Here is a 21,205-nt window from a genome sequence, read left to right on the forward strand (position 1 = left end):
CTTGCGAAGGGGACTGTTCCACAGGGGTTTTGTCACCTATCCACACACCAGACCTCATGCTGATTATAGTAAACAGACCCTCACAAAAGATTCTTATATACAACTGTACAAGAGGGAAAAAATACACGTTATTACCAATACAATATAATTTACAGTTATGCCCATTCTGATGTGAAATTAGCTTTTCTGCTACACACTCCGTTTCCTGTCATTGCGGGGAAGGGAAGAAGCCAGGATCTCTGTCGGCTGATGGAGATTTCCTGGCCTCTTCCTCTAAAGTGCGGCGGCCGGCTGCGGGACCCCATGGGTCACCGCAGCTGGCCGATGGTACGCAGATTATCTGATGCGTTGAACAAGGCAGCTCGGATAAGTAATACACAGGAGGCGTGGTGCCTCCTGCTGGATTACCATATCTGCAAAGATCGCAATTACAAAGCTGCCTGCGTGCATACATCATATATCTATAGCCTGCGTGCAGCTTTGCAATTACGATCCTTGCAGAATCACGCCCTTAGTCCAGTAAAACACGGTCTGATGTCATTTTTAATGTGGCAGAATTATATGTCACTGAATGCCACTCTTTATAACTTGGATTATCTCATTATATTAATACAGTATCTATATTTTGTTCTCTGCAGAAAGGACACAGCCTGCGAGAGAAACTTGCTGAAATGGAGACGTTTCGTGACATCTTGTGTAGACAGGTGGACACGTTGCAGAAGTATTTCGATGCATGTGCAGATGCACTCTGTAAAGATGATCTTGAGAGGGATAAAGGTGCAGCATTACTCACTTATAAACAACTGCAATTTCTAGTAATCATACACAGAGAGGCAATCGGTGCTTCTTGCACTATACACATAATGATGCCTAGCTATTATGAGGTGTCTTTTGCAATAGCAGGAGTGTGGCTTGTCCTCTGCCTGTACCTAAAAATTGAAGGATGAGTAATCCACAGCGGGGAGCTAAAGGGAAAAAATAATTGTACCTTATACCTAGTGATGCAGATTGGGATGTATTGCATCACTATAGTTCAGTGGTCGCCAACCCGTAGCTCGCAGCCGTAATTTGGGTAGCCCTGAGTCAACTATGACCTCTGACATGCGCTCCCCTGTTGGCATCTATGCCAAGGGTGGAGCCACAGGGAAGAGCGTCAGGTGATTGCCAAAGCTGCTACGGCAATTACCTGACTCGCTTCCTTGTGGCTCCACTCACAGCATCTGCGCCACGGTGAAGCGGCACAATACATGATGGACACCGCAAGTGACTCCCGTCCAGCCCTGCCTGTATTTATTTAACTTGATAAGAGCCTGCAGTATTGCAAGGTGAGTTGCTAGACTACTTTTTGAATGACGACAAATATATAGCTAACATACATGGGCATAAGGGAGAAAAGCAGAATTCATCAAGATACCACCATACAATTTTAGTAGCTTTTCAGGAGGTTTCATTTTCCTCGAGTAGCTCACACCCCAGTTAAGGTTGGCGACCACTGCTATAGTTTAATCTAGTAGTAGATCCACAACAACAGTACCCAGAAGGATGGAAGCACCCTCATTTGAAAGAGTGGAATCCTTTGTCCAACTGCATGCCCCCATAAAAGTTATTGCATGAGACGGTAACCCTACACTACCAAAAAATAATGAAATCCATGATCTCAAGACGTGGCTTCCTTACATTCAGGCACACCCACCTGTCAAAGTTGGGTTGGCTTTTTCAAATTGTGTCCTCCTAGTACAGTACACATACATTTTCCGTATGTGGGAGGGATGGCACTGTGCACTTGTAACTACAGCTGTGCATGTTTGGGACAGCCACATATAAAGGAGGTGGGTCCCCTCTCAAATGATGTGGCTCCTTAGCTGTCATCTGATGATCACCAGCCAATCTCACTCAGCGTTATGGAAATTTCTTGTTTGGGGAAAGCACATGGTTTCCCTTCTCCTCCCCCCCCCCATGGAGGTTGCATAATAGTGGGTGAACCTTTGTTTGAAAGAAGACCGTCACTCTCAAATGGGTTGGGTACGAGATCCTGGCAGTTGGGATGCCGCCGGTCAGAATAGCGACAGCGGCATCCCTACAGTTAGAATGCCGAAACCCAAAAGGAAAGAAGGTGCATAACCCTAACCTCCCCCCTCCTCGTACCCTAAACCTCACACTCCCTCCCTGGTGCCTAAACCTAACCTCCCACTCCCCCTTGTGCCTAACCCTCTCCCTAATGCCTAACCCTAACGTCTGATACTTACCTTACCTGATTTGATTAAGTTGTTGAAGTCTACACTGGTCTTATAATCTTGAGGGGGGGAAAAAAAAAAATCTTCTTTCAAATCTGTGTTCTATCATAGAGTATAACAAGCCGCAAACATAATTATTTCTGCCTAGTAATTAGAGTGCAGTGATAAATAGTCCCAGAGTTCTGGTACCATGGAAATCAAAGTGCAGTATTGAATTAGCAGCAGTGGATGCTAGTTTTTCATATGAACATGCAGCTACCCACAATTTAGTTTGTTCCTGTAGAATTATGGAGGTGCACACAGAGTTTTTTCATGGTTAAGAGTTATTAAATGCTTCTTCTGGGCAATCGTTTCTAACATATATCAAAGTAAATTGTGCGATTTCTCACCAACACATGCATCCTGATAATCTGCAATCCAGTATTGTACTTGCTGCAGCAGTGATCTGAAGAGGTTGTGTGAGTGCCAATGCATGCGCACAATCGCTCCTTTTGAAAATTGTCCATATATCTCCTGGTACTTTGAAATCAGGTACTACTTAGTCACCTGATGATATGGTATAGCTATTTCTCAGTACTAGCACATAGTGTGATTTCATCACAGCAGTGTCCTGAGATTAGTTATTCAGGTTTTAAAAATCATTGCTCTAGATGTGATTTATAATTAATTAGCATACATCAAAACTAATTTATATACATAACAAATAAAATAAAAAGAATAGTCTGTATGGGTTCTTAATTTTTAAAAAAATCAGTGATCTCGGTGGTGCAATTTGACAAGTGCAGATGGCGAAATGTGGCCCAAGGACAGGAGTTAGAACCCCCAGCAGCAAAAGACCGCAGTGTGTCACTTGCAATGGGTGAAATGTAAAATTAAGAAAGAGATGTGAAATAGACAATGTGCTTTAAGTGTCTGTTTGCCATTGTCCTTAATAAGGCTTCTTTGCAAACCGAAGAAAAATAACTGCCTTAATAAAGCTATTCTGTTAGTGCAGGGGTCAGGCAACTCTTTTTTTATCTTTTACCCCAAAATATATTTAGATACGCCGACGTTACCCCCTTGATTTGAAAGGAAGGAAATCATGTAGTAGTGCCCCCATATAATACCCCTGTAGTGCCGCTTGTACAAAAACAAAAAAACCCACTTCCCTTAATCCTCGCTCCTCCATCCGCCGCCGTCCTATCCGCCCGGCAGTCCTCGGAGCTATGGGAGTGACGTCATGACATCTGTCCCATAGTGCACATGGAGAGAGGCGAAAGCTGGAGTTCAGAAGAGAAGAGAACTCCAGCCTCCGGCTAACGCGGTGCTGCAGGGAAGGAGCCGGGCACCCGCTGGTAATAACATCTTCATCATAACATCTTTATCATATTAATCATTCTATATTGTAGAATGATTCATATGCATGCCCGGCTGTCCTTCCATTGCCCCCAGGAATTAAATTTTTACCTCATGTGGGGTAATTTACCCCTGATCCCTGACCACTGCTAGTGAATTCACATATGTTTTCATGTAAAGAATTAAGGTGCATATCCATCAGGCGATGGGGTAACGACCGTACGATTACAACATTGTAATCGTACAGTCGTTCCTCATCCCTGTAGTGCCTACACTGAATGATATGTCATTCATTGTAGGCACCCTCCCTCATCCCTGAACATGGCTAATCTGTCATTATCGGCAGATTGACCGGCATGTTGATGACGTCTCTCCCATAGTGCAGAAGAGCAGGCCGGGAGGAGCGGGCAGGATTCAGGCAAGTTGTGTTGTGGGTTTTTTTTTTTGTGTGTGCGTATGCAGGGGGGTACGGGAACTGACACTGGCACAGCATAAGGGGGGTGCTACTGGGGGCACTGTATAAGGTGGGTGTGGCCGCTACTGGGGGCACTGTATAGGGGGGCGCTACTGGGGGCACTGCATAGGGGGGACTACTACTGGGGGCAATACATAGGAGGGACTGCTACTGGGGGCAATGCATAGGGGGGATTATAACTGGGGGGCAATTAAGGGGGACCACTACTGGGGGAACTGCATAGGGGGGCCCAATCATATTCTTGCACCTGGGCCCACCACTCTAGTGCGCACAACACTGGTCGGTTTCGATATTTTACTACCCGAGTAATGAACGATAACTATGTCGTTATCGTTCAGTCGGCCATTAATATCGGCTTGTGGATACGCGCCTTTAGCCTCTTCATCTATTTCATATGCTTATGTTTATTTTGGGATGTATTGACGCCTGTACTACTTCTATTTTGAGAGACCAGCAAAGGTGAGAGTTTTTTCTTGGCACATAATCGGCTACACACATTACCCTGTTTATCAGCCTATTTGGCATATCACCCTAAAAGATCGCCTTAAGCTATTGGTCCAATTCAGTAGAATGTCTCTCTGCCGCATTACGAGTAGGCACATTGCCATATGATGCATTCACTTAAAGATCAATTAGTACTGTTAGTGTCAATACTACTGATGTATCTAGAACATGACAGTTCTATTTCTGGTTTGCCTAGAGCTTCATTGATCCGTATGGTAAGTGTATCTTCCATACTCCATTATCTGTATTACAGAAATTGTAGCTGGCTTTCACCATGTGTTCAGATGTAGCAAGCATTAAAGCAATGTCTGTCGTGTCACAACAGGCTGGACCTGTCTTTCAGAGAAACCCAACTGTCTCATCGGACTGCGTGGAGACAGACAACTATTTTTAGTAGATCAAGGGGTATATTTACTAAAGTGCTGGTTTTTAGAAATGGAGATGCTGCCCATAGCAACCAATCATATTCTGGTTAACATTTATATAGTACCTCCTAGAAGATAATTGCTAGAAGCTGGTTGCTATGGGCAACATCTCCACTTCCAAAAACCTGCACTTTAGCAAATATACCTCCAAGAGTGTATTGGAGAGAGAGTTAAATAAAAACAGTTTTGTAACAATTTTTTTTTTTTTTAATTATCTAATATACAAGAATTATTATTTTTATTTTTTTTTAAAGCAAAATATTAGTATATTCAACCAGATTAGCCAGTGTGCAATCCTGGAGCCCAGTTGCCAAACCAGATATGGTTAGATTATATAATCCAGCAGGATGGATATTTGCGGGTGACTAAACCACATTTGTACATGTAAGGTACAAAGCTGACCCTTAAACAGTAGGGTTGTGTATGTAGTCTGTGTTCCATTTCATTGTAAGTGTAATGGATCATTTAATCTGATTTGATCATTTCCAGCCTGGCCCATAATGTGCAACACTAATGTTACTGCTGGGACACAATGCAGAACCTCTGGTACACCTGTGACAGTGAATAATCAGGCACTTAGAGGAATTAAATAGAACATTATGGCCAATACTGACTTTTTCAGGTGAATATCTCTAAAAAGCTAAAAAAAAAAAAAAAATGGGCTAAATGCTTGAAGTCCGTTTCACGAATATTGCGTTGTGTGCAATATTTAATTTGCAAATTCGCTCTCCTAAACTCCTGCTGAATTGAATCACCCCCATGGAATATTTGTCTCAATAGTTGTTTAATTCTTTGACCTATGATTATTCTCAATTTTCTACCATGTAATTTTATTTTTCCAGGTAGTTCTACCTACTCTTAACCTTTTGTCTTCTTTATAAGGAGCTTTTTAAAACACATTTGATTTTGATAAGTCATTTTTTTATCCTTGTGCAGAGAATTAATTTTGCCTTCGTATAACGTGAACTTTAGTTTTAAAGTGTGTCTCCTACAGAGTAGAGGTATATAGCTTTGGGAGTTATTTTGCATAATTCCCCTCTGGACCAATCACTTAAGACCCCCTGACTTGGAATGGCCTTTCAGACAATGTTCTACCATTGTCGTGAGAATTTCCTCTATTCTTTATCCTGTTATAATCACAAAATAGAAGTCTACTAATGTACAGCTGTGGCCAAAAGTTTTGAGAATGACACAAGTATTTGTTTTCATAAAGTTTGCTGCTTCAGTGTTTTTGTCAGATGTTACTATGGTATACTGCAAAAACCCACAAATTCTGACAAACTCCAAGCATTGATTAGGCAAGAATGGGCGGGTATGTGACCCAGAATTTGATTGACAGCATGCCAGGGTGACTTGCAGAGGTCTTAAAAAGGAAAGGTTAACACTGCAAATATTGACTCTTTGCATAAATTTAATGTAATTGTCAATAAAACCTTTGACACTTATGAAATTATTGTAATTTTACTTCAGTATACAATAGTAACATCTGACAAAAACGTCTAAAAACACTGAAGCAGCAAACTTTGTGAAAACCAATACTTGGGTCATTCTCATAACTTTTGGCCACGGCTGTATATCTGACCTTTTTATTTTTTGTACTCAATACTTACAAATGCGATTAACTGATTTGTAGCAACCCACTGTCTGACCGATAACTTAAGTGCACAGCTTATGCCTCCTTTTGATCGGAGATGGCATATATTTAAGGCTCATTCAAGAGCAATATGAATAATCACAATGGAAACTGAAAATCAAACTATGACCTGTTAAATGTCGTTTGAGGGACTGAAAATGACAGTGTACAAGCAAATCCAATACATTCTTAGCTTGTCCAGCAGATAAAGTGGTCTTCAAGTTCTCAATTTCTTACAGAATCCTTTAATATTGTGACATATTTTTACATGTAATCCCCTCTACCTTATGGACTTGAAAAAATTGTGGTCAGCCCACTGGGTTAGATGGTGGCCCTGCTTATTGTCCATTTTGCATTCAATAACTGAAAGATGTTTTTGTCTTAATTAGGTATTCTTTTTGGTCTCCATTGCTGTCTGTACCACATGACCTGCCTGTATACCTTCTTCTGTTTTACAGAACATGAAGAGCAGAGTCTATGCCATGGGGCCTGATTAATAGTTGTACACAAACCCAATGGTTTGCGTACAACTCCGATGTTTGTATATCTGTGTATATACAGGATCTTTACTGCACATGTGCCGGTCAGTGTTTCTGCGAGCTCGCTCCCTGTGCCCAGCCGCCACAGTTTGATTGACAGGCAACGTCTGTTTGGGGGCGAAGCAGGGGTGGCGTCGGGCAGTGTCCCAGGAAACAAGGGCATTCTGGTTATGCTGAAACCAGTGGCTGCGTCCTTGTACACCGCTTCCCTGGCTTCAGCTACGTGAGAACACTGGCCATCCTGAGAACCTGCATTTACAAAAGAAGCCTCCTGCCGCAATTGCATATTTTAGCATTTGCATATTTTAGCATCGCTGCTGCATTTGGACGTAGCATTGATGCTAAATGCATACATCTCCAAATCAGGCCATAGTTTCAAACTGCAAAGTTATCCTTCCCAGACTCCTCTTTGTAAAAAGGATATCACTTCCTAAAGGCACACATCAACTAGACTATTCAATTAAGCGATTGAATGATAACGATATCGTAGTCGTTTGCAAATCGTTTAAAAAAAAATGTCTAAAACTTCCAGCATTGCGTGCTCCCGCTGGTCATTTAGACATCTATCATCGGGCAAACAAGCTGCACAACCTGACGATAACGTCAGGTTCAGCATATTAGGAGATGATTGATGTGCCTGCACTGCTCGTTCAGTGTAGGCACATCACAGACTGACTGCAACTGCACGATTACAATGTCGTAACCGTGCAGTTGTTATGATGTGTGCCTTAACCTCCTGGTAGTGCTAGCCTCATAGAAACGCTCACACAAGGGCTGTCTGTTTATGATCCTGTAACAGGGTTGGTTAGTTAATAACTGGGGTAGAATGACATGTTTTGTTTGCTGGTTGTTTCTGTACTATTGTCTTGTATACAGTGTAATCTGCATACAGTACATTTAGTCACCACTTTGCCAGTATGTACTTGACACGACAGCTTATACTGATTTAATTCTGCTTGTTTAGTGATTGAAGATGATGAAGAAGATTTCCTTCATAACCATGCAGATGGGGAATACATTCACAACAGTAATGGCAATAGAGAAAAATGTAAGTGCTGTCTTTTACTTATGTAATATTCATTGTCATACTCTCTGCGAGAAATGTATTTTTACTAATGTCTCATGCACAGTGTTCTCTTGTAAACTTTGGTTTATGATGAATGGTTTTTTTTTTTTTCTTTAATTATGTGCACATGTAATTAGCCATTTAGCACTTTGGTGGGAGACGAATGTAGTACATAAATTCTATTTATCTGCTCAGCTCCCAAGGACTGAAACCATCCGCTTCCTTATTGACGTTCTGAACACTTAACTGCTAACCCTTTTTAAAGATGTTCAGTCAGTTAATACAATGTAAATTATTCAGCCTTTGGTATTAGTTATGTTGAAAGTGAGAATATAATGGAAAGTCACTTTAAAAAAAAAAAAAATTGAGATTAAGTTATACTCAGGACTTTTTCTTATTTATTGAATTATGCTTAATTTACCGCCTTGTATTTGTAAGTATGGTGGAATTTCTATCGGTTGTGTGTCTCTACTTAATTCTGAAGCAGATGAGTCTTATGTGTTTAAAATTGAATCTCATTTTATATTGTAGTAGGGTGTGTTGTAAGTTGTGGGACGTTTGAACAATTCATTTGTATGGATCTTCATCTTTGTAGTTTGCATTTTCTATTTTTCCAATGATTTTACAGTTTTTTGTAGCAGAAGTTAGTCCAGTTTCTAGTGCTAAATATGATCTATTTGTCTGCATTTTAGTGTTCCAACATGTGACTCCTAAAGGAATTAATGGTATAGATTTTAAAGGAGAAGCCATCACTTTCAAAGCTACCACAGCTGGCATTCTAGCCACTCTCTCACATTGCATTGAGCTTATGGTTAAGCGGGAGGACAGCTGGCAGAAGAGGCTTGATAAGGTAAGGTGGACTTCCTCATGTTTCTATAGCACGTGTAGAAGAGTTCACACTGGGAATACATACAATAACGCTCGCTTATCTAGTACATTCTGTAAAAGATTGGTTGCTGGGGACAACACCTTTACTTTTCCTTTTTAGAAGGTCTGATGAATCTCCCCCGGGGTCTCTTTTCATGTAATAAATATACAGATGCGACTTGCACATGTATGTGGACACGTTACACAACGCGTGAGAGCCATGTGACTCGGTAGTGTTGAGCGTCTTTTCGTACGACTTCTTACCTTCGAATGCGTCTTATGCACACAGCGATGTGAATAGGATGCACAAGTAGCTTCTGCTGATTAAAATTATATGAGCCTGCCTATACTCTGTGTGCGACTGTGGGTGCATCTGCATGCGAAATGCTACGTTATTGTCAGCGGCTGTGATCAGCAGAAGCTGCTTGTGGGTCCTATTCGCATGACTTTGCAAATAAGATACATTTAAAGGTATGAAGTCTCACGAAAAGACACTCTGCACTACTGAGTCATGCCACGGCATGGCTCGACTAGAAGGGCTGTTTTACCACTTCACTGACATAAAAAAAAATTCAAACAGCACCCCCAAAAATAGGCTTTTTTTTCAAAGCAAATTATGCAAATAAGAGCTATTTAAACATGATTCAATATCATTTTTGTATCCATGTAGAATCACGTTTAAATAGCGACTGATTTCAAAAACGTCCCCAAAATTTTTCTTTTTTTTTTTTATTATTACATTATGCAAAGACTTTCCAGTTAAAAAAAAAAAAAAAAGGTGGGTATATACGGAGCGATTATTTAGAATATCTGGGCTTCCAGCTTGCTTTGCAGGGATCTGGGGGCATCCACAGCGAGGGTCCAGCTACACACAATACCCCATAATGACAACGTGTCAAAAGTTTTTTTGAGATTTTTGCAAATTTAAGAAAAAACACAGAAAAAAATTACATGTACATAAGTATTCACAGCCTTTGCTATGAAGCTCAAAATTGAGCTCGGGTGCATCCTGTTTCCACTGATCATCCTTGAGATGTTCCTGCAGCTTAGTTGTAGTCTACCTGTGGTAAATTCAGTTGATTGGACATGATTTTGAAAGGCATACACCGGTCTATATAAGGTCCCACACTTGACAGTGCATGTCAGAGCACAAACCAAACATGAAGTCCAAGGAATTGCCTATAGACCTCCGAGACAGGATTGTCTCGAGGCACAAATCTGGGGAAGGGTACAGAAAAATATCTGCTGCTTTGAAGGTCCCAATGAGCACAGTGGCCTCCATCATCCGTAAATGGAAGAAGTTCTGAACCACCAGGACTCTTCCTCGAGTTGGCCGGCCGTCTAAACTGACCGATCGTGGGAGAAGGGCCATAGTCAGGGAGGTGACCAAGAACCCGATGGTCCCTCTGTCAGAGCTACAGCATTCCTCTGTGGAGAGAGGAGAACCTTCCAGAAGGACAACCATCTCTGCAGCAATCCACCAATCAGGCCTGTATGGTGGATTGGCCAGACGGAAGCCACTCCTTAGTAAAAAGCACTTGGCAGCTGGCGTGGAGTTTGACAAAATACACCTGAAGGACTCTCTGACCATGAGAAACAAAATTCTCTCGTCTGATGAGACAGAGATTGAATTATATTTTAAGGAAACCAGGCACCGCTCATCACCAGTCCAATACCATCCCTACAGTGAAGCATGGTGGTGGCAGCATCATGCTGTGGGGATATTTTTCAGCGGCAGGAACTGGGAGACTAGTCAGGATAGAGGGAAAGATGACTGCATCAATGTACAGAGACATCCTGGATGTAAACCTGCTCCAGAGCGCTCTTGACCTCAGACTGGGGCGACAGTTCATCTTTCAGCAGGACAACAACCCTAAGCACACAGCCAAGATATCAAAGGAGTGACTTCAGGACAACTCTGTGAATGTTCTTGAGTGGCCCGGCCAGAGCCCTGACTTGAATCCAATTGAACATCTCTGGAGAGATCTGAAAATGGCTGTGCACCGACGCTTCCCATCCAACCTGATGGAGCTTGAGAGGTGCTGCAAAGAAGAATGGGCAAAACTGCCCAAAGATAGGTGTGCCAAGCTTGTGGCGTCATATTCAAAAAGACTTGAGGCTGTAATTGCTGCCAAAGGTGCATCAACAAAGTATTGAGCAAAGGCTGTGAGTACTTATGTGATTTCTTAGTTAGTTTTTTTTTTTTTTTTTATTAAATTTGCAAAAATCTCAAAAATAACTTTTTACATGTTGTCATTATGGGGTGTGTGTGTAGAATTTTGAGGACAAAAATGAATTTATTCCATTTTGGAATAAGGCTGCAACATAACAAAATGTGGAAAAATGAAGAGCTGCAAATACTTTCCGGATGCACTGTATATATAGATAATATAAACACACACACACACACACACACACACCTGCCCGATCACTGTTGCCAGCAGTGATCGGGCACAACATGGGAGGCAGAGGTGGAGCTTGCTGGCCGGGCCCGGAAGGAAGGAGCTAGAACTTGAAGGAGGGTCACTGGACGGCAGCCGGGAGAGGAAGCTGGGGCTACCGCCGACTATACACCGCAGCGGCTGCAGCCGACTTCCAGGAGCCACGGCTGCTGCTTGTCATGAAGGCAGTGGATGAGTCCGGCTTCCCGATCACTGCTGGCCACAGTGATCGGGACTCTGCAGGAGCCACGGCTGCTGCTACTATGGATGTCATGGCTGCCCTTGCAGCCGCGCTGGGAGGGGGGTGCTGCCGTGTGCCCGATCACTATGGCCAGCAGTGATTGGGACCCAAAGGAGAGGGACCGGGAGGTCCTTTTTGATATAGGCGGCTGCGGGATGATTCGTTTTCCGCAGCCGCCTAGTGGGCGTTTCTGACTGGTCGCATCAGATGCGACTATGTCAGGGAAAGCCCAGTTTGGTGCGACCATGCCAGGCAAGTAGTTAACAGGTAAGGAGGCTAGATGTATGAGGACACATCTGTATTTGTTGAAAAGGGGGAATTTGTGTTGCTACAATTCTAGCATTGGGTTAGGTTTAGCATTCCTCAGACCCAGTGTGTCTCAGCCCCATTCCCTCAGACCCAGTGTGTCTCTCAGCCTCATTCCCCCAGCAAGTCTCAGCCTCATTCCTCAGACCCAGTGTGTGTCAGCCCCATTCCCCCAGACCCAGTGTGTGTCTCTCAGCCCCATACCCCCAGCCTGTGCCTCCGCCCCAGCCTCGTTCCTCAGACCCAGTGTGTGTCTATCAGACCCATTCCTCCCAGCCTGTGTTTCTCAGCCCCATTCCCCATCCCCAGTGTGTCTCAGCTCCTGTGTGTACCTGCCTCATTCCCCCCAACCCAGTGTGTCTCAACCTCATTCCCCAGCCCCAGTGTGACTCAGCCCCAGTGTGTCAGCCTAATTCCCCCCAGCACCAGTGTGTATCTCAGCCACAGCGTGTCGGCCTTATTCCTCCTAGCCCCATTGTGTATGTCAGCCCCATCCCCCCCAAACCCAGTATGTATGTCAGCCCCATTCCTCCCAGACCCAGTGTGTGTATCAGTTCCAGTGTATCAGTTCCAGTGTGCCCTAGCCCCAGTGTGTCTCAGCCTCATTCTCAGCAGCCTCTGTGTGGCCCAGCCCCAATGTGTCAGTGTCAGCTCTTTCCACCAGCCCCAGTGTTTCTCTCAAACCCCCCCCATCACCCCCCGTGTAGCCACCGCCACCACTTACTTGCAGCTCCTCTGCCCGCTGCTTGTCTTGGCCGCGTGGCGCCACGTCACTGTGTCGCCAAGGCCAGCAACAGAAATCCTGGGGCCCGCCACACATTTTTTTGGGGCCCCCTACCTCCTCTCAGTACGTATTTGCAGGTTGGCCATTGGCTCATCCCCAGTGTCTCTCAGCCCTATCCTTGCCTGTGTTGCACCAGCCTCATCCTAGCTGGTGTCGCTACAGCACCATCCGTGTCTCCAGCCTCATCCCTGTGTCTCTCCATCTCCAGCCATCCACTCCTCTCTTCTTTGTCTCTCAGCTTAATCATCCCCCAACACCTCTCTGTTTAATCAACCCTCAGCCACTCTGTCTCTCAGTGTAATCATCCCCAGCCCCGTCTCTGAGTTTAATCAGCCCCCTCTGTCTCTCATCCCCCAGCCCCTCTGACTCTGTGTGATCATCCCCCAGCCCCTCTGACTCTGTGTGATCATTCCCCAGCCCCTCTGACTCTGTGTGATCATTCCCCAGCCCCTCTGACTCTGTGTGATCATTCCCCAGCCCCTCTGACTCTGTGTGATCATTCCCCAGCCCCTCTGACTGTGTGATCATCCCCCAGCCCCTCTGACTCTGTTTGATCATCCCCCAGCCCCTCTGACTCTGTGTGATCATCCCCCAGCCCCTCTGACTCTGTGTGATCATTCCCCAGCCCCTCTGACTCTGTGTGATCATCCCCCAGCCCCTCTGACTCTGTGTGATCATTCCTCAGCTCCCTCTCTCAATGTGATCATTCCCCCCTCTATCTGTTTGACTCCTGTGTCTCCCCAGTCTGTATCCCCAGCCCCGATTATGTCTCAGCTCCATCTGCTCCCTTCATCTGCTGGCCTCAACTGCCCACCGTGTTTCTCCAGCCCAGCCCACACTTACCTGCTGCGGCTGCCTGTCCTGTTGCCCTGATCTGTTCTTTTCCCGGCGGTCAGCTCAGACCCGGCTCCTCTCTATTCCAGCGGCGTGACGTTATGACGTCACGTGCGCTACGACTGTCGGCCCTGATTTCTCAGCTCTGCGCCAGGCTGCTGGCCCCAGCTTCTACTTGTTCCTGTCTCCAACAGTTGGCCAGCGGCAGAGGCAAGGGACAGACTGGGAGGGGGGGGGGGCATGAACAGGTCCCCTCGGAGGCTGAAGTTGCAGAGCTGCCCGATCGAAGCTGAGCTCTGATCCCTGCAGCGGGGGTTGGATAAATGCTGGGTGGCCCCCGGCCACTATGGGGACCTGCCCATCGGGAACCAGCCTGATTTCCCGTTGGCCCAATCCACCCCTGAATAGCACCATCCAATCAGCTCCTAACTGTCATTTTTCAAACACAGCCTGTAAAGTGACAGGAGCTGATTGGTTGGTGCTATTTACCTCCAATTTATCTCTCTCCAAGCTTTTTTAAATCTCCCCCTGTAATTGGTATTTCAGTTGAAGACTACTCTGCACTATATATTGTGCATGTTTGAATAATTACATATAGGAACTTAATAGCTCTGTTCGTTGTTTGTTCAGCCCAATATTTATAGTTTTTGTTTAATTTGTCATTTGCTATTGAATCTACCAGCACTCTACTCTGATGGGTAAGAAAAGTGTATTCCAGTCAGATGTATGTCTAGATAGGGACTAGCACTGGTGAGGTGTTAACTGTCTAACTGCAGTGCTCCTGCACTTTGCACATGACTGGTCCTCTAGGAAACCACCTAAATTTGCTTTTGACTGTAAACCTTCTCTAAATCTAATAATGGTGCTGCCGATCTCAAGAAACACGTCTTGTGTGACCACCACAATATGACAGGACTGTAACACAAGCCTGTGTAATAACCTTTATGCTGGAATACCCCATCACTGTTCTACTTTTTCCACCTCTATATGTACACACATACATATGTCACACATACATTATACTTACCTTGCTGCAGGGATGGGACCTGGCAGGCTGGCACCATGTCATTAGGTTCCTCCCCTAGTGGCAAAATGCCATGATTCGTGGGTCAGTTGAGAGGGGGCGGAGCCAAATGGCAATTCTTATAGAATTGTCATATTGCTACCGCCTCCTCCTTAGTAACCCGTTTATCATGGCATTGTGCCATGAGGGGGGCGTAGCTTAATAACATGGTGTCTCTCTCGAGGCTGTCAGAAAGGCTTTCTGGGTATTCAGAACCCCCCCCCCCACCCCCACCTTGCGTGCATTACTGTCGAGGGGGCAAAGTTATCAGTCAACAGATGTGTCAAGAAGGAAATCCTAAATTCAATAGCTGAAGCTTATTTGTGTGTGTTAGAAGTTAATTGATGTGGAATATGCTTATGAACTGTTGTTCTACAGTATCTTAATCTGTTGTTAAAGAGGGTAATTGTTACATGTTTCAGCCTTTCAGTATCACTAAATGTAGTGCCCTCGACGCTAGTCCTAGTGATGCAGCATCTGTAATGGCCATGCTCGGGATAGAGATTAGTATATCAGAAAAGGTTAAAATGGGAATAATTGTTAGTGGGAGAAGAATAAAAAGAATGACCATATGGGGCACTATGGAGTCTGGTGCTTTTCCCGTTGCTTGATTTAATGTTACCATTTGTGCCATAACTTACCAAGACAAGAGAATTTGGTAAGCCTTCATATGTTATGTTGTTAAATGATATATAAAAATAAAACTTTTACAGGACTGATTCAATGGGTCTCCTTGTTTTGTATCTAGAACATTATATAATACTTACTGGGAAAGTCAATGTTAATGTAAATGAATATTCTTAATTTCACCCTGCAGGAAATTGAGAAGAGGAGGAGAGTAGAGGAAGCCTACAGAAATGCCATGACTGAATTAAAGAAAAAGTCCCACTTCGGAGGTCCAGACTATGAAGTACGTGACCGGTCCTGGGGCCCCCTCTGCAGTTACATTTATTTTGCATTTTTGTGCCAATTGGCTTTAGTTATCTGCTTTATTAACAACCAACTTGACGTAAAGTATCATGAGTTAGGGTTTTTGTTGCACGCCATAACTGTAACCTGCTCATTTTGCCTTGGCATCACTTGTCACATTTCATGTGCGTGCTACTTAAGGAGAGACATGAGCTTTGAAATATTGCGGGGTACTAGATTGAGCAGGTATGTTACTGTTACCTCATCTGATTGGTTTCTACTTTTCCTATTTTATTTCTCGCTATTTGTGGTTTTTGAAATGACCTAGTTTTTCTAATCCAGCATTTTGATGTTCAGTTTGAACACTTATAGCAATATAGTGAGAACGTAGCCACACTCCAACTATACTGTTGGTTCCAAGTTGGATTTATTCTGAATAGACTTAACCATGTCAGTGCTGTGTTTTAATAATTCTTATCTTGGCCACAAGGCATAACTTTGTTGTTATGTAACTGGTTTCCCTCAATAGATTTCCAGAATTCACAGATAAATAGAATGTGGTTCTCTACGGCTTTAACTGCAAATCTGTGTATGTCTGACTTGCAGATGGTTTATGGTAAGACCAATAGCACTAGGGTTATTCCCTACATCACTGGTGCAGTGGGTGTAAGGTATACAATAATAATACAAATGTTAATATAGATATAATATTCTTGTCTACTGGCACACTACAGGTCCCAGCTAACCCCATCAGGCCCAATTTAAGGTCTATCAGGGTATGCTGGGACTCTGAACACTACAAGAGCCAGTATGCCCTGGCAGTAAGGCTGTGGTCACCTGTAGTGCTTCTGTAAAAAGAAAATATAAGAAACACACTGCTTCAGGGACCTTAAGTAAATGTCCGTGGAGATTGTCTTGTAAAACCGATCTTTAGTAAATAAATAAACCATTTCTTTTTTCTATTAGTTTGCTGTCTGGTTTCTCCTTTATTTTATGATTTGAGGCTTCCACTTTTATGTGTTCTATATGGAGTGTAAAGCTCAAATTGTCTGCACATAAATGAACTTTGGCTGCCAGAGCAGCAGATCACTCCAGAAAGGAATAAGTCTAATCGTAACTGAAGGACTTAGGCCTTAGTATCATAATAAGGGTTATTACTTATTATGGGGATCAATTGACTTGTATACATTTGACCAGGCAAAATGTGTTGGTACAGTAGAGGAAACACAGGTAATTATACAGTAATTATATACAGTAATTATTAAATTTAAATTTGGGTCAACAAAAAGGTTGTGTTTAAGAGCTGATTTCAAACCCAATAACCCCTCTGCATACTGCAGATGTTCGTATTAGCTGCTATCTAATAAGTCCTACTGTAAAGATAGACTTTGGATGTAACGTTTTATTTCTAGGTGCTGCCTTCCAGTTCCATTCTAACAGACCGTGACTATGCTTTAGATTAACTGAATATGTACATTTACAGAGAGATGCAGGGAATGTTTATTATTAAAGCATGTGCCATATTCCTTTTAGCATACTGTAGTATGATATAAATGTGTTTCCTGGTATCTTGGAAATAAATGTACCTTTCATGGTGTGACACGTCGTCCTCTCTCTCTCGTGCTATGACAGGAGGGACCCAACAGCCTGATTAATGAGGAGGAATTCTTTGATGCTGTGGAAGCCGCTTTGGACCGACAGGATAAAATTGAGCAGGTACTTGTTACATATTAACTCAGTGACCCGTGATTATGTTAAATATAATAATTTTATTCAAATATCTACCTAGAACCCCTAAATGAGTATTTTATACCAAACCATTCATTTTGCCTTTATTTTTATTAATTATTTTTTTTTGGACTTAATGTTTGCTTCCATTTAACGTTTAGACATTAGTGCCATTGATTTTGAGGTACCGCTCAGGGCCCCTAGGGCTAAGAACCTAGAGTATAGATGACTCAGCAGGGCAGCGTTATTAGATCCTTTTTAGGGCTGTAGCAAAACCTCAACTTTTGTGTTAATGTTTCATTTAATTGATCTGGTATTTGTACTGACACTGGGCAATTGAGCAATGAATAAATACCACTGAGCAGTGACTTGCAGGCTATCAGGAAGTGGAGAGCTCCTGTTGCTTATCTCTTGCCCATTTTCTGTTCCGTTTGGCTGTCTGTGTACTCGTCCTGCGCACTTTGTGCTTTCCGGGAAGGCTGATTTGGGCGGGGGGTTATGGAGACTTAAGCATGAAGCTATTGGATTAATCCTTAAAGAAATATTCCACTTTATTTATTCGTAGAATTAATAACCAAAGTAATGAAATAACTTATTGCCTTTGCTATGTCATTCATCTGAGATCAGGTGATTCAAAAGTAGGCACTACCTGAGTGTTTGTGTACCCTGGCGTTTGGTATAAAGCGGTGGTAGGGAACTTCTGTAACTTACAGAACAGCTCACACAGTTATACATACCTCATCATTACCTTTAACTGATTTACTACACAAGTAAGTCAAGGATTTTAATAGAAGAGGTGAGGTTAGCTTTGATGCACTGCATCTGATGGGAAGCTCTCCCCTAAACTCCCAGTCTGGACTAGGAGTCAGGAGTGTACACTGCACTGGATGTGCTGCAGTCTGGACTAGGAGTCAGGAGTGTACACTACACTGGATGTGCTGCAGTCTGGACTAGGAGTCAGGAGTGTACACTACACTGGATGTGCTGCAGTCTGGACTAGGAGTCAGGAGTGTACACTGCACTGGATGTGCTGCAGTCTGGACTAGGAGTCAGGAGTGTACACTGCACTGGATGTGCTGCAGTCTGGACTAGGAGTCAGGAGTGTACACTGCACTGGATGTGCTGCATTCTGGGTAAGATGGCCATTGTTCTCCAGCTGAGCACGTGGAAACAGTAGTTCCCTGAGTGGATGCAATATAGTGTGATATAAATTACTTTTCCTTTACCTAGAATAAATGTTAGTAGGGGCCTGTAATTGAATCATTAAAATGTTTTTTATTTTGGCACTGTAATCAAACCAAATTGTGTTATTTGTTTTAGTCCCAGTCAGAAAAGACCAGGACACATTTATCCTCATCTTTAGCAACAAGTGATGCTTTCACAGGGGTGGGAACTCACCGATATGTGCGATCGGTAAGTACAGAGTCCTTGCTTTGTTCCCGGAGTTATGCCTTGTTTTTCTGTGCAGACAGTAGTGGAATTAAATGGGTATGCTCTATTTTCGGGAGGATAACAAGAGGAAATTGAGCTACATTATTTGTTTATATAGATCAAAATGGTCGGTCTAAAGCTAGGCCTGGAAAAGATTATGGTCCAAAAGTAATAGCCTGCAAGTTGCGGCAAGTGCTGAGATTTCCACGATTTAGACACAAGATTTAAAGTGCTATTTTTTTTATTTTTGAAGGAAGAGCTAAAATAATCGCTTGCTAAATGTTGGACATATCGCTGGGGTCTCGGCAGTTACCGGCAAGTCGCAGGCTATTACATTTGTGTCTGTATATGTTGAGGATGAATTGTACTTTGCTCTGTCATTGTAAGTGTAAACAATAAGGATTCCTCCAGAATCATTCTGAAGTGTTTCCCTGAAAGTATTAGCAGCAATATGTCACATTCTGCCCTATTTACATGTCAGTACTTCCCAATCAAGTCTTGTATATGCCATTGGTGCTGCCCACATTGAGAGAATTCTAGTAGAGGGTCTGTGGTTCTGTTTGCCCGCCCACAGAGTATGAATATATATATAGAGTGCTGCTAAGGTGTTCTTCTGCCTGTCATTCGTGATTACCTCCATTCTGCTTGCTGCTTCTCACTTCTCCTCACCTGGTTTTTCTTTTGTCTATGGTAGTCCCCTTGTCATTCTCCTCCAAATGATCTAGTCAGTACTTCTGATGAGCACAGATTCCAGAGTGAGGTACTGTATTGTTGCAGGAGTGGGACACCGCTTGCTCTTGTGTCCTTTCTAAACCGTTTTCTGAATGTCTTAACATTAACTTGCACATGAGTGTCCCTAACCATTAACCCCATACTAATACTGGTTCTTTATGAATGCCTAGAGCCGTTGCTCCCCCTCTACATCATTTGAAACACTAACCAGAATTGAGATTTAAAGACTGTAGCGTTCACAAATTACCAAAACAATAAAATAGTAGTGCTTAGTATTTTAGCCATCCAGGGGGAGATGTACTAAGCGTTGGAGGGTGCTAAAGTATGAACTAATAGCTCCTAACTCATTTTACAGACTGTTTGAAAAATGGCAGTAAGGAGCTGATTGGTTGGTACTTTCTTTTTCCACTTTATCCCTCTCTAAGCCGCCTTAGTACAGATGTGTCCACATACATCTATCATCCGTGCGCTACACAAAGCAGGAACTCCATGTGACTGTAGTGCGAGCGTATTTTCGTGCAACTGTGTCTTATTTGCATAGCGATTAGTTATCACAAGCAGCTTCTGCTGATTAAAATGATATGCAGCATGGCTATGTTCTGTGTGCGGCTGTATCTGCATACGAAATGCTACGTTACAGTATTACATCCGCTGACACTGTACCGTAGCGTTCCGCATGCAGATACACACGCAGACGCTCACAGAATATAGGCATGCTGCATATCATTGTAATCGGCAGAAGCTGCTTGTACTAACTATTCACTGTGTAAATAAGACGCATTTAAAGGTAAAAAGTTGCACGAAAAGACGCTCTGAGCTACAGAGTCACGACACAGCACGGCGTGACTAGAAGGGCTGTTTGGTGAGCAAGGAGGCTAGATGTACGAGGACCCATCTGTACATCTCCCACTGTGTGTGGTTGGCAGAGGGAGAACTCTATAGATGTGTAATTCCTATGTAGAAAATACAAAGGTCATTTTACTGAACTCCTGAAAATGTTTTAAACATCTCATCAGGTTTTTTGTGAGTTTTTCTGTTTTCTAATCATGTATAACAAATGTTAGTACGATCCTTAATGTGTATTTGTTTCCTAAAACCTTTTTGGGTTTGCCATTGTGGATTCTATTTACATGCAACCATTCCATTTAAGTGCATGCCATTAAAGCCTTTAGCTAATAAAATAACAGTTTCATTCCCTCTACTCAGAGTAGAAAGCATGTTCAGGGTGCGGACTGCATGCAAGGCAGCTCTCTGCCTAGTTTCTCACTGGTATAGAGTGCTGATGTTTAGCACAGCGTCTGTTTATGGGGGAGGGAGGAAACTAGAGAGCACCAGAAGAAAGCAAAGTCTGGGAGGACTTGCATATATGTAAGAGAGTGCCCTGGTTGGAATTGGACCTATAACCCCACTGCACTGGCGGGCAGCAATGACAGCCAGTGTGCCACCAAAGTGCACATAAATGCAGCTTAAAACGACTGAGATATTAGGCGACAACTGTGTTCCATATGAAGAATGTGTGTATACATCTTGAATGTATGTTTTATGATGTAGGTGGAAGAGATGGTACAGAACCACATGACTTACTCACTACAAGATGTGGGGGGAGACGCCAACTGGCAGCTCGTTGTAGAAGAAGGAGAGATGAAGGTAAGATAATT

At 43.3% G+C, this 21,205-nt stretch overlaps 1 protein-coding gene across 2 annotated transcripts in view; it reads left to right on the top strand.

The window, feature by feature from the left end:
* Nucleotides 1–21,205, top strand: part of CERT1 (ceramide transporter 1) — a 119,017-nt gene that overhangs the window by 85,118 nt on the left and 12,694 nt on the right. Inside the window, exons 5-12 of one of the 2 annotated variants that reach the window (XM_088443733.1) lie at nt 639–777; nt 8,110–8,193; nt 8,904–9,061; nt 15,565–15,657; nt 17,289–17,372; nt 18,705–18,797; nt 19,510–19,575; nt 21,099–21,194. In XM_088443733.1, coding sequence (XP_088299859.1) covers nt 639–777; nt 8,110–8,193; nt 8,904–9,061; nt 15,565–15,657; nt 17,289–17,372; nt 18,705–18,797; nt 19,510–19,575; nt 21,099–21,194 — 813 coding nt within the window. The remainder of the gene's footprint in view (nt 1–638; nt 778–8,109; nt 8,194–8,903; nt 9,062–15,564; nt 15,658–17,288; nt 17,373–18,704; nt 18,798–19,509; nt 19,576–21,098; nt 21,195–21,205) is intronic. The other variant, XM_088443734.1, reaches the window with a different exon arrangement.

The sequence above is a fragment of the Taudactylus pleione genome, unplaced genomic scaffold, assembly GCF_031769625.1.
Source record: "Taudactylus pleione unplaced genomic scaffold, aTauple2 ptg000333l, whole genome shotgun sequence".
NCBI lineage: Eukaryota > Metazoa > Chordata > Amphibia > Anura > Myobatrachidae > Taudactylus > Taudactylus pleione.